At 49.3% G+C, this 13,632-nt stretch overlaps 2 protein-coding genes across 2 annotated transcripts; one reads left to right on the top strand and one right to left on the bottom strand.

The window, feature by feature from the left end:
• Positions 1-7,748: 7,748 nt before the first annotated feature.
• Positions 7,749-10,256, bottom strand: LOC122366965. Its single transcript, XM_043339677.1, has 4 exons — positions 10,040-10,256; positions 9,476-9,592; positions 8,941-9,124; positions 7,749-8,414 (listed from the first exon to the last, which is right to left on the bottom strand). The coding sequence occupies exons 2-4, from the start codon at positions 9,590-9,592 to the stop codon at positions 8,101-8,103; spliced, it is 615 nt and encodes a 204-aa protein (XP_043195612.1). The 5' UTR covers positions 10,040-10,256; the 3' UTR covers positions 7,749-8,100.
• LOC122366972 lies at positions 10,161-11,600 on the top strand. The gene is made up of 2 exons (XM_043339690.1): positions 10,161-10,492; positions 10,840-11,600. Exon 2 carries the CDS (start codon positions 10,850-10,852, stop codon positions 11,267-11,269), a length of 420 nt encoding a protein of 139 aa, XP_043195625.1. The 5' UTR covers positions 10,161-10,492; positions 10,840-10,849; the 3' UTR covers positions 11,270-11,600.
• The last annotated feature ends 2,032 nt before the right edge of the window (positions 11,601-13,632 follow it).

Raw genomic sequence — 13,632 nt, 5'->3', positions numbered from 1 at the left:
TCGGCATTGCTGATGAATTGATGAATAATGCGTCCCTTCACATCGCTCATCTCACACTTGTGTTAGTGTCTGTTTCTAACAAAGTTGGAACCTCACGGTGAAAATCGGCCTATAGCGTTTTAAGACAGCTCGAGTGCTCTTGTAGGTAAAGGCTCAGGTCAACCGGTGACCTCTATCGTCGGGCCAAACACCTCGTCAGTATTTTCAGTGCGATTGGTTGAGTCATTCCATCAAATTTTAGCGGACCATACCACCTCATATCTGATCGGGTCAGGCATCTCCACTGGGCCCGTGGTTGCGTCAGCCATCTCCCTGCGCCAGCGTGCGGTCGTGTCACCCCCATACCAGCTGTGGGGTCACCCCTTTGCTATGCTGTTGGCCGTTGGGTCACCCGGGCACCAGCTGTTGTCGCCGCTCGGGTGTCAGTTCCCCGCTGTGCCTCTGTGCGGTGATTTTCCGTGTTTTGGCCGTCTGGCTCCGGTTTGAATCTGCGCCCGTCCCGTCTCCCGAACGGCACATCCTGATGGATTGTGAGCCTGACCCGGGGAACGCATTTGTCGGTCATTACTGCACCCCTCCTCCCCCTTCCCAGCTGACCCGAGAGGAGGGGGAGGGCTCACAGTCGGCGGTCGACCCGCTCCTTTTAAATGGTGTTTTGTCAGCTGAGGGCGGTCGCGGGAATGCGGAACTGCGTGACGGTGCGCTGGGCCGGCGCGTCGCGCCGACGCCGGGTCAGTGGGGAGGCACGGTGTTTACGGACCCCGTGACCTGGTTCACCCCACCTCACCCCTATCCCGCCGCACACCTGACCGGGCGCTCCCCTCCTCCGAGCCTTTCCCCGGTAACAAAAATACCGGCCAGATCCGGTAGTCACCGGGTTCCCAGGCTCGCCGACTCCCCCCACCCCGCGCGCGATACATCCTGGTGACCCCCTCCCAACCCGGATACGGCAGAGGGTAGACTCCAAAATCACAACTGATAATACCGCGGCTGCATCTGCTTCTCTGGCTACTGAGCGATATTTGTGAAGTTGACCGGGAGGGAACGGGGAACAGGAGCGGCCCAGATGGTATGCTGGCTGAGACACCCGTCAGTCATTCTAATCTCCTCTGCCTATCGGAACATCAGCGGGGATTTGGAAGAGTCTGAGATGGGGACTGGGCTGATTAGAGCCTAGAGGACATCAGGTTTGTGGTCTGCTCCCGTTTGATTTTTGGCCCGATTTCATCGTTTTTTATGCTTACAGGAAGTTCCACAAGTTAAATTCTTTTTTTTTCTTTTTTTTTTGTATCTCGGAACAAATTATATATGATATTAACGTCCAGGTAAAGTGTTATCGTTATACGAATCTCAGTCAATGTCTCGTATTCGTATCACATATCGCATATTTACATAATCGTATCGTCTGCTGGGTGCTTGGACATTCGGATCGATATTGTGTGGGCGAAGTTATAACTTCTTCAGCGTTCTTTGAGTAAGTATGCAGCTTCTGGCAGGTTGGCATGTGGGGGGGGGGGGGAGGGTTCACAGTCAGTTCCCCGCTGACTGTGTCTCTCCAATGGAGACTGGAGAGCGTTGGGACTTTCTTTGCTGTTGCAATTTTATCGTCAGAAATGATTGGGTTTCTTCCGCATCAAGGTCGTTCTGACGTTCAACAGTTGTGATGATAGAGATAGCCTTTAAAGGGACTATCCCACCTTTAACATGGGGTTTGAGTTGAGATAGCCAAGTTTGCGGCGAGGTTCAGAAACCACTATCTATCTAGGTTACAACCCCCGCGGCCTCTTGGTGTTGAAGAAATTCGTTCCCTTCATTTGAAAATGGGCCTTGTACAAGGCCCTATCTTCAACATTGAGCGACCGTTAGTGTGACGTCACCTCGTTTAGTCATTCTGATTTAAATGTGTTTGTTCGTTGAAAAATCGCTTAAAACTTGGTCTGAACTTTGTTGTGGTGCCTACAGAGTAAAAAGAATCAGCTTTATGACAGTAATGTGGCCTGGGGAAGGAGGTAATTTTGGGCTGTGACGTCACATATTTGAAAGTTTGTGTTTGGAATATGGGAAGCCTAAGATGTTTAATGAAAAATAAATGCCAGAACCGTGTTCCTGGTCATCCAATCTATAAAGTCTGGCACAATTTAACTGGTTTTAACAACATTTTAGAAGGTGGGATAGTCCCTTTAAATGGTGCGAAATGGTAACGTGTTATTGGGGGCAAAATGTCGAGGATTATTTGCACTTTGTTCCAGTGATAGACCCTGTCTGGAAGCAAAATGATACCGTTTTGTTTTTCTGCTCACTGCTCAGCCTATAGCCAGGGGCGTCGTTTTGTATAGGCCTGGTAGGGCCCGAGCCCTACCAATGTTTATTTGGGCCCTACCAGTGTTCGCTGAGCTCTACCAATCTTTTGTCACTTATCAGTTGGTAAAAAATCAAAATAAACAGATAAGCAAATAAGCATATATGTACATTCGTCACAGATGTGTGTGGCCTGTGGGCCGTAGGAGCTGCTGTCGCGAACCCTTCGCAAGCCGGCAGGGGATTCTTAGGGAACGGCAAGGTGTCCTCACTCCTCAGGCCGGCAAAGGGTCTTCAGAGGCCGGCAGCACCTTCAGAAGTTCAGTGGGGTCCTTAGAGAACGGCACGGTACATACTCTCAGACTCCGGTGGGATCCTCAGAATTGCCGGTGTGGGCCACGCAAAAGTCACTGGTGGGTGTCCGTCAGATGCATATGTCGCCGGTGAGGGCCCTCTTAAGCGCCGTTTCGGGGCCCTCAGATACACTGGTTTGTGGCCATCACAGATATGCGTGGGACCCTTAGAGCTGCTGAGCTGAGTGCTGGTGCGGGCCCTTCATAGGACGACAAGGGGACCTCAGAGGTCGGTGGTGCCTTTAGGAGCGCCGAGGGGGTCCCTTTAGACCGGAATAGTATTCTCAGACGCCACTGGGACCCTCAGAGTCACCAGTGTGGACTCAGTGGAGCCGTCAGAGTCGCTGGTGTAGGGCCTTAGGAGCCTCTGATGAAGACCCTCAGAACTGGGGGAGAAGGGGCCTCAGAAACGCCGGCGTGGGCTCTCAGAAACGCCGGTGTGGGCTATCAGAGGCACTCCTCACAGTTATTGGGGCCCTAAGAGAATTGGTGTTGGACCATCACAGGCGGGCATGCAGCTCGTAGAGCCGGCTCCTAATAGGCCGGTAAGGGCCCTCAGAGGCCACCAATAGGCCCTCAGAGCCGAGGCCACCAATGCGCCCTCAGAGCCAAGGCCACCAATGGGCCCTCAGAGGCCAGCAAGAGATTCTCAGAGACCGTGAGGGGCAGGCTGGTAAGGGGCCCTTGGCGGCCTCTTAGGGCCTTAACTGGTGACAAGGGCTCTAAGAAGCCGGCGTGGGGCACTTACGAAGATCTTAATACGCCACTTAGGGGCCCATGAGATGCTCTGACGAGCCCTGTGGGGTCCCTTTGAGACGAAATATGGCCAGCATGGACCCTCAGCGGCCGATTGGCGCCGCAGGGACCCGAAGGGCCCCCTGGACCCGATGAGAGGGGCACGTGCCCCCTGTGCCCCCCCCCCACTTGGCTACGCCACTGGAATCTATCATGCTATGTTTAAGATCTCTGCAAGATGTATCCCCCGTTTGCTGACACTGCAGAGAAAAGGCAAGCTCGAAAGGAGGCTTAGCGGAGTGTTTGGCCCCTTATCGAATATCTAGAAGATATTTATCATTGACTTGTCACCGTAAAGGAATTGTGGGCGTCACACGTTGACACTAAGGGACACCGTGCCGAGTTGCGCAAGTGGAAGCACAGTGCACACCGAGTAACGGCCACCAAATGAGTGGTACGAGTTGAAGTTAGTCGGCAAAGTGATAGTGGTTACATTTTGGTATGCCGACGGGGCTCTGCTTGTCAACTTTCTAAAACAGGGGCGCACAATTGATGATGTGCATCCATTCGATAGACATCGAGTAGAGGCTATAGGGAAGCTGACATAAAGTGTGCACCTGATCCACGGCCACGCACCTGCGTACTTGCGCGGGGTGACGATAAGTTAAGTGATGAAATGTGGCTTCGAGTTGTTGTCGCATCCACTTTTTTCTCCAAACCCTGCACCCTCTGGTTGCCACCTCTTCCCCCACATAAGGAAATTAGCAGTGGCAACTTCGCTGACTGCAGGGAGACGAAGCAGCCGTCTTGGACGTGGGATGGGTCCAAAACCCACTTGATTATGGAGACCTTGAGGGCTCTCCCGAAGCGCTGCGCGAAATGTGTTTGTCTTAAGGGTGATTATTTGAATAAATGAACTTTTTGGTCTAATAAGTCGATGCTGTATCTTTCTGCTTCTTCATGGTCAGGCATGTAACTTTCTGAACGCTGGCTCGTACTGTCATTTTTTTTTTGCATCCTTTTATTTTGGCAAGCAGGTCTTTCTAACTATCGTGGTGTTTCGAGACCTCGTTAGTTGTCGAACCCTGCGATTGGCGTGGGCCTTCAAAGCCGTTCCTGGCCCCGTAGCCGTCTTTTTCATTCGGCTTGGGCCATCAAAACCGTCCTTGGCCCCTTTCAGCACATCCGTGCTTTTAAGTCGGCGTGGGCCTCTTTCAGAATGGCGTGCATTCCTCCGACAATATTATAACTGCCTATTTAACTGCACGTTTTGTGCATGGAGCTCGTTGAGGACCTAGACTTCCAAAATGTTTTTTTTTTTAGATTTTGGTTTGTCTTGTCAATGACCAGGGCGAAAAAATAAGTGGCCGAAATCCGATGAGAAAGGCAGATTTGGGGGTACCCTACCTTTTAAGCCCCGCCACATGTGGCCGGCCGCCGCCTTTGGGCCCTACCAATCATTTTCGGAAAACGACACCCCTGCCTATAGCTATCATCAAAAGTGGTAAAGTGTTGTCAGCATAATTCCATTATTGCATGTTGCATGAGTATCGATAACAAAAGCACATCTCGAGACTCGAAGCATTTCAATTTTTCCCAGGAAACAACCTGGAAGCGCCTCCGCTCTCACCCTCACCCGTCTGGGCCTCAGGCCGGCGGGTAGATGCCCAGGACCGGAAATAATTTGATTGCTTAACTTTTACTTATTTAGCTCTATACCTGTGGCGTGAAGGGAGGCTTTCTTAACCCGCTCCCCACTGCGGTCTGCGTATAACGCGCCCTACTGGGGGGGGGGGGGGAGAAGGGCTTTTCATACCCCCCGCCCCTCCTAACTCCGAAACTACTGGGCCGATTGTCAAAATTCAAACGACGTCTGATATCCCCGGAAAGTTAAAGGTCAAAGTTAAAAGTCAGGTCAAAGTTAAAGTTATCGATATTTGGCTTGTTCACATTTTGGGCTCTGGCCGCCGGCTTACGAGGCAGATCAAGCTCATTTTTGGTTTACACTTTCGTGAATAGATTTCTTTTATACCCTGACGGTACCAAACCTGTACTTTGATTTTCAGGTCAAGGTCAGGCCATCACAGTTCACGGAAATCTTATATCATGCATCGGTCACGTGACACGCATAGATGCTTTAGATGCCCTGAGGGTACCAAACCTGTACTTTGATTTTCAGGTCAAGGTCAGGTCATCACAGGTCACGAAAATCTTATTGCATGAATAGGTCACGTGACACATGTTTTATGGTCCATTTAGGCCAATGATTTCGAATTTGGTGTCGCCTGTGTCATTGGAGACCATTTTCAGCTGAATATAGCTGAGATCAGGTCACTTTCAGGTCAAAAAGGTTAAATTTTAAAGCTGAAATTTTTTAACAAAAAAGGTGTCTATCAGATGCAGTTTGCGTTTAGGAGCACGATGATGCTATTTATATTGCTGTAGGTTCGATGTCAAATACCTACGTGTGTGCTGAAAAATTGACTTCATTTTTTTATAGGTTAAGATGAATATCTAAAGATAGTAGGGCTAGCTCATGTCAGTCAGGACAGCCCATAGTCAGACTGGATTCAGCCCAGATTCGGGACACCTCAGATCGAGCTGAAACTCGCACAAAATGTAGGCCGTGACATGCCCAATCCACAGTTCTAGTCATTCAATAGAACTCCCAGCTGTTTGACCTACAGAGGTCAGCAAAGGTCACGTGGCGCAAATTTGCACAGCAGTTTATGGCCCTTGCAAGTGGAGCTAGAGCGCTAAAAACGGCACCAAACGATTCGCAAGCATCTGATCTTACTTTCCCACTAGCAGTTTGACCTTCAGGGGTCATGCGTTGATCTCAGGTCATTTGCGGGCTATGTCGAAAATACACGTGCACAGCGGTTCTCGAGTATAAGCATCGACCGAATTCCAAATCAAAGCATACCATCGGGTAGCCCATGAGACGCAGTAACTTTTCCTCGAAACCGCTTTTCGCTATGTGATTCCGTTTGACCTGGGCAGGTCAAAAGGTACGATTCTCTGACACCCACTTGTCTCAGCCCGGATTCAACCCGCAAATGACCTTAGGTCGACGCATGACCGCGGGAGGTCATATTGCAAGTTGGAAAGTAAGATTAGATGCCTGCGAGTCGTTTGGTGTCGTTTTTAGCGCTCTAGCTCCACTTGGAAGGGCCATAAACTGCTGTGCAAATTTGCGCCACGTGACCTTTGCTGCCCTAGTGTGGGTCAAACGGCTTGGAGTGCCACCGAATGACTCGGACTGTGGATTGGGCATGTCACGGCCTACATTCTGTGCGAGTTTCAGCTCGATCTGAGGTGTCCCAAATCTGGGCTGAATCCGGGCTACGACCTAGGTGGTGTCGAAGAATCATATCTTTTGACCTGCCCAGGTCAAACGGGGTCACATAGCGAGAAGCGGTTTCAAAGAAAAGCTACTACGTCTCACGGGCTACCCGATGGTATGCTTTGATTTAGAATTCGGTCGAACCTTATACTCGAGAACCGCTGTGCACGTGTATTTTCGACATAGCCCGCAAATGACCTTAGGTCAACGCATGACCGCTTGAGGTCAAATTGCTAATGGGAAAGTAAGATCAGATGCCAGCGAGTCGTTTGTTACTGTTTTTAGCGCTTTAGCTACAATTGGAAGGGCCATAAACTGCTGTGCAAATTTGGGCCACGTGACCTTTGCTGACCTCTGAAGGTCAAACGGCTCGGAGTGCCTCCGAATGACTCGGACTGTGGATTGGGCATGTCAGGACCTACATTGTGTGCGAGTTTCAGCTCGATCTGAGGTGTCCCAAATCTGGGCTGAATCCGGGCTGAAGCTGAGCTGAATATGGGCTGTCTTGATAAACATGGGCTAGCGCTGTGTTTGACACACTATAGGTACACATCTTTCCCGCTCGTATGAATAGGTATTTCAGATTCAAGTCACTCTAAGTCAGGGGTTTAGGTCGGACGTGACCTCAATTGAAAGTTTTAATGATCGGCATAGCTATACTGACTGAGTAATTGCTTTGCAGCTTTCTGCAATTCATTAGGACGAAGACATGCATTTAATCTTTATCTCAGTGTTCTTACATCGCGGTGACCTCAAATATCAGTACCGGTCAATTTTACGACCTCTATCACGAGTCATTGAGCGTGAAAATCAAACTGCGCCTTTGTTGGACAATATACATTCTTATAATATTCGCAAGACTGTTTGATATAAATGGGAAAGGCAATGGGAACGTGTTGTTTTTATGTTAAAGACTGTTTGTCGTCGTTATTGAGTTTCAGCCATCTGTTTATGCCCACATCATCACCATTATCAGCGTCGCTGTCGCCAATTTCCACCGTCACAATACACAGGTAAACAGGTAAATAATTTGTGCTTTTTGTATTACTTGATCACAGAGAAAGCTCGCTATTGTACATAGTACATACAGTATCAATGGGATTGATTACTCGTAAATGTGCACAATCGCTTTTACCTTGTGACCATCGACCGACACATATTACACTTCGCAGGCTCAAATGAAGGCGTCGCCAATTTCACGCCCAGTTCGGCGCACAATTTCTCGTCGTAGCATTTTCACACACATATCCCACACAGCCTGACAGCCTTTCCCTTGCGTCTTCGGATCGTCGAACCCTCTGCCTCGCGTCGGTTTCAGAATACCACCAGACCTACCCGTTTTAGGACCGACGCTCTCCACATGGGTCGTCACTGCGGGTAATCGGCGATGAACCTGCGCGCGCGCTCAATGGCCTCGTCGACGTAGGTGACAGCGCCGGCCACATCGGCAGCCGACAGGTCACCGAACAGGCCGCTGTCGAGGACCGAGGAGGCCAGACTGCGGGCAGAGTCGAGACTGCGCGCCTTGAACAGGTCCGTGACGGTCGGCAGGACGCTGGCGGTGAACGGCAGGCCGGGCACCGTCACCACGCCGATGATGGCCAGCACCACCACGATGCCGGCAATCATGAAGCCCGTGAAGACAAAGTCCAGACCGAACTTGTTGAGGAACGAGCTGCCGCCTGTCAAACGGAGGGAGTGAGACGTGTGAGGGAGGTTGAAAAATAGCAACAGTCGCGAAGATGGAACATTGTGCAACGATTAAAGATGGGACAATTTGGAGCGACTAAACAACGGAACAGTATGAATCAAATTTTGGAGGTGTGATTAGAAGTGCGAGGTGACTTACTTTTGATACCCCTTTTGACTTATTTTCAGCTCTTATACACTATCATCAACACTACGACTGCGGGCCGCACATACCTATGCTAAAAGGTCACATTTAGCATGACGCACGAGGCATCGTCTGTTACAGGCTCGGCATTCCCTAGACACAATAGGACTGTTTGCAGGCGCCGTGCTAACCGGCATTTGATTATGGGTTAACACTTGGCTAAAAGCAGCAGACCCATTTCAGACTACATTCACATTGATTTCACAAGAATTCACGTCATTCGCTAGGCGCGCCCCGTTGCGTTTGTTACTGTGTTACTGGCTGACGCTATTAGTAAAGTAATCTTGGCTGACGCCACATGCCCGCTCGTGTACCTTTCTTGAAGAGTCCCTTTGAGTCGCCCTCGTAGGAGTCGTAGCCCATGTGCGACTGGATGTACTGCACCACCGGCTGGGGAGCGCTGTACTGCTGGGCGGGAGTGCTGTACTGCTGGGCGGGTGCGTCGTACTGCTGAGCGGGTACCTCGTACTGCTGTGCGGGGTACTCGACCGCCGGCGGCTGGGGAAGGAGAAGTGCGCGTTACATTAAACGGTGAACTCTGCGTACACTTACAATGGTGCGCCTATAAATATACGGCTTTTAAACGTAAAGGTTTACGTTTACGGACATGCCGGGGCCACTTCAATGTATCTCTATTTTAGTTATCTTAATGACGGTTATGTGGCATGTATCATGTCGTATCGTTAGCATTTACAAGAAACAGACTAGAGTGGAGCCTGCTATGATTAGCAAACATGCCTGATAGTGGTATGCTGCATAAATTCATTACAATGATGGTTATTGTGATAAAATATGTATTTTTACTTTGACAAAGTCGCAGTTCGCTTCCAAGTTAATTAAGGTACTCACCTGGTACTCCGGCGCAGCCGGCTCGGGTGCCGTGTAACTGCCGCTGAGAGCCACTGGATTCTCCGCGGCGGCCAGACCCAGACCGAGCAGCAGGGCAGCAATCACGTGCATCGCCATCTGAAACATCATATAGAGTGATTTCATTATCTGCTGGCGCATGTATGTGTGCAATAAAAAGTCATTTTGACTTCACCTGTGACTGGGCATTGACCTGTTGTGTATTCTGACCAATGAATGTCAAAGAAATAAAACTAAACAATTATATACTAGTCGAGAGATAATCGATTTGAGCGGTTTGCTTTTGTTGCTCTAGCATGCCGCTTATCTTATTGCCTATATTATGGCTGAAATTTCTTGTCGACTTTAGCTGTGATTAAATTCTATGAATCAATCGTTACAGAGCTTCGTAAGGAACGTTAAATGCAATTTTGAACTACAGATACAATGTGCATTTGCAACTTACTGAATTCATCAAAATAATATGTTTGCTGAAGACTGAAGAGCAAGACTATAAGTTTTAGACGATGACCTTAGACGGCAATGGTATATGCGGAAATATCTTACCGTGTCCTTGGTGCTGTCACCGAACCGTCAAGATCACAAATGACAAAAATTTCCGTTCATCTCGGCACAGCGAGTACGGGCCGAGTTTGGCTCCACCCCACTTTTTTCGTTGCCATGGGAACAAAAAGTTCCCGCATGTCTCCGATCATCTGAGAAAGCCTGCAATTTGTTAGCTCGGGGCGATTCCAGCCGGAGGCGATCCACTACCTGTCCCGGCTCTGGGGAGGTGGATGGTAGCCGCTCCCTGACGCCAGATCGTACCGCGATACTGGGGCAGACCGGGGCGGGGCCAGCGGACGGAATACGCCCCGGGCGACCGAGACGAAGTGTTCATAGAGGGGTGAACGTCCGAAATGAGGTCAGTTCTGGCTCTCGCGCGCCCGTGCCCGGACCATCGGTCGCCCTCCTCCCTCTCAGGAGCGTTTTGATTCATCGGAGGTCACCAAAACTTAGGTAAGCGCAGCAACTTCCGACACAATCGAATACGAACACAGTTAGAATGAAAATGTATCAATCTAAGAGGCCTTTTATTGGCTGCATTTTTGCTTCAATGAAAGCTGAGCTCATGGTTAGCCAATGATGGCAAACTGAATTAGAAATGATCGATGGATCTAAAAATGCCTTTGTAGTCGTTAATGCCTTTCAATTTTAATGTCATGTTTAGCACTGGACTTGAGGATTATAACTGTTCTTTATACAAAATCGTGATAGCTCTTGAAGGTTTTTGAACGTCAACTTTGCGCCCTCACCTGTGAGCCGATGCCACCGCCCGTCTGACTGACCCGTCCGTTCCCCGACAGCCAACTCACCATGCTGCGCGCTGTGCTGCTGATGGCCGCGCTGGCCGCCGCTGTGCTGGCCCAGGCGCCGGGCCCCAAGCCGGAGAACCGCGACTCGAGCTACGCCAACTACGAGCCGCAGTACCAGCCGCAGTACCAGCAGTACTACCAGCCGCCCAAGTTCAGCGTCGACAAGCTGGTGAGCGGCCTGGTGCTGCCGTCCGCCTCCGACATCATCACCGGCATCATCTACGTGGTGGCGGTAGCTGGCGTTGCCGGTCTGGTGCTCATGGGTCTGGCGCTGGTGCTGAAGCTCTTCAGCCTGAAGCTGCCCATCATCAACGACCTGAAGCAGAAGGTCATCTCCAAGGTGGAGAAGGTGGACGCGCGCATGCTCGAATCGGCGTGGGAAACGCTGCTCAACTCGCTCGATAAGTTCGAGCGTAAATAGGCTGTGGTAGAGCGGCGCCAGCCCGCCTCGCCCTGTGTTATATTGATAAATTGTACCGCATATCAACCAGAGACACCTCATGTACAAAACCATGTCACGGAAGAGCGTTAAGTCGATACTCGGCATTGTCCAAACTGGCATTTGTTTGGGCATTCTATGTATGCGCACGTCGGTATTTGACGTGTGATTATGATTTACGCCGAAATCCGTGAGTAGGTAGTTACATCAATGATGTGTACATTGTTCCTGTATTCGATGCCATATTTATTTGTGAATTGTGTATGCTGTATGATTCGTGCGTTGTGCCACGAATACATTTCACCTTCCAGCACTTATGTCTTTCATTATGGAGATCGGAAATCTGCACGCGCTTCGTAATTATACGCTAGCTGCTCATGCGGTCAACCACGGATTTTTTAATTAGTCTCAGTAAATTGCTCTGGACTGTGATGATATCGAATACAATACATATATCGCTATACTACGTAGCAACAATGAGTTTTAATCACGTTCCCTATTTATATAGCACTGGGTCTGGATCACAAGGTCATAAATTACGTTGACAAAAAAATTAGCCTGTGTGGGATTCCGTAATTCAAGCTTAACCGCGGGGAAATAGTATATTTACCTAACAGCAATAATTATAACTTATTCATCCTTATCTTTAACCAAATAATGGTAACATAACATTTAAATCAATGAAGGCCGTTGAGCCCCACCAGCCCCCACCCCACAGAGCTCCTGTAATGAAAACTTTTAAATTTCCTTTAACTCGGTTCCTACCAGTGAGCTACCTAAAAATTCGTATCTTCGAAAATTCGAATTCGAAACTACCGGTGCCCATGGGGGACTTCCTAAAACTTATCGAGATTCCACATAAGATACTTGCATTTATTAATATATGCTGGCTACGACTTTTGTTTATTGTAATGGGTTGCGGCCGGCCGCTGCCCCCCCCCCCCCCCCCCTCCCCCCGGTCGTGCACGCCGGCTGCCCCGGCAGTGACCGGTCAGCTGATTTTAGCCTCGGGCGCTGAGCGAGCGGTCAGCCGGCCGAGTGGGGAAAGTGCGACGGGGCAGACGTGTGCGCCGAGTGCGCCTGTACTGAGAGAAGGTGACTGCGGTTAGTGTACTCAGTGGGAATCTAAATTTATTGTCAATAGCTAGCATGAACTTTCGTTATCAATAGCTTAGCTATTATCGGTAGGTAGTCTTTTGTTTTTATTTTTATCTTATTATTTCATTAACCCTCGTTAAACCTATTGCTATCGGTTATCTACACATGAGGGGCTGCTGGACCATTTTTTGATCCTTGGCGTTTCCTTCTTAATTGAACTAGAGCTTCACGAAAAACGAACGTGTGCGCCCTTCGATACACGACTGATGGTCTCGGTTCAACCGATGACCACCGAGTTCAGGTCAACTGCCCCAAGGAAGGGGTCGTGTTTTGGTGACTGATTTAACCCTCCCCCCCCCCCATAAAAATGATCTCAGAATGTGCACCTAAGGTTTACAAGGAAAAGTTAACCCACGCTTGTATTGGTGTTTTTCCAGCCGCTAACTGCAAAATGCCCCAACCCCAGCCGTTCGGCCACTGATCGAACTAGAGCTTGCAAAAAAAAAAAAACTAGCGTGTTTGTACTAAGAAAGAGAAAGCCCACGACAGCGAAAACGAATGGCACCCAAGTTAGGTAAAGGTTCTAGGTCAGTGGGTGACCTCCCAGGCAGACATGTGCACGGATCCGAGTGATGGATCTATGATCTCAGTGGATCTCGAAGCAAAGTACAGGCTGGGATCTATGATCCCACCGGATCCGGCGTGAAAAATACATCTTGGATCTATGATCTCATATGATCTGACGATAAATCATGGATCTATGATCTGGGTGGACCAAACCATGCACCACATTTGAAACCATGTTTTAAAGGGTTTCTATGCCAATAAGTGACACAAAACTATGGATTATGACGTGCGATCACATAAAATCACTAAAACAGAACGTTTGTGAGTTGAAACAAGTGCTTTTTTTGGATATTTGTGTTGACAAAAAATAAGTGAAGATCTATGATCTCACTGGATCTGAAGCAAAAAAATGAGGCTCGGATCTGTGATCCCTAAGGATCTCTTGATAAATTACAGAGCTGGATCTATGATCCCGTCGGATCTGAGATCAGGATCCATGGGATCAGATCCCAGATCCATTTTCTTGGATCCATGCACATGTCTGCTCCCAGGTCAGGTCAATGACCCAAAGTCGAGGAAATCGGGTTCTGCTAGAACCTTTCGCTGGGCTATTCAGATGTACAACGCGGGCTGTCGGAGGGGGGAGAGGTCATATTCTACCCCCGTCTAAGTAAGTTCCG

The sequence above is a fragment of the Amphibalanus amphitrite genome, unplaced genomic scaffold, assembly GCF_019059575.1.
Source record: "Amphibalanus amphitrite isolate SeventyFive unplaced genomic scaffold, NRLGWU_Aamphi_draft 000030F_arrow, whole genome shotgun sequence".
Lineage (NCBI taxonomy): Eukaryota > Metazoa > Arthropoda > Thecostraca > Balanomorpha > Balanidae > Amphibalanus > Amphibalanus amphitrite.
Note: the sequence above shows the minus strand (reverse complement) of the source record. Positions and strands in the feature narration are given on the sequence as shown.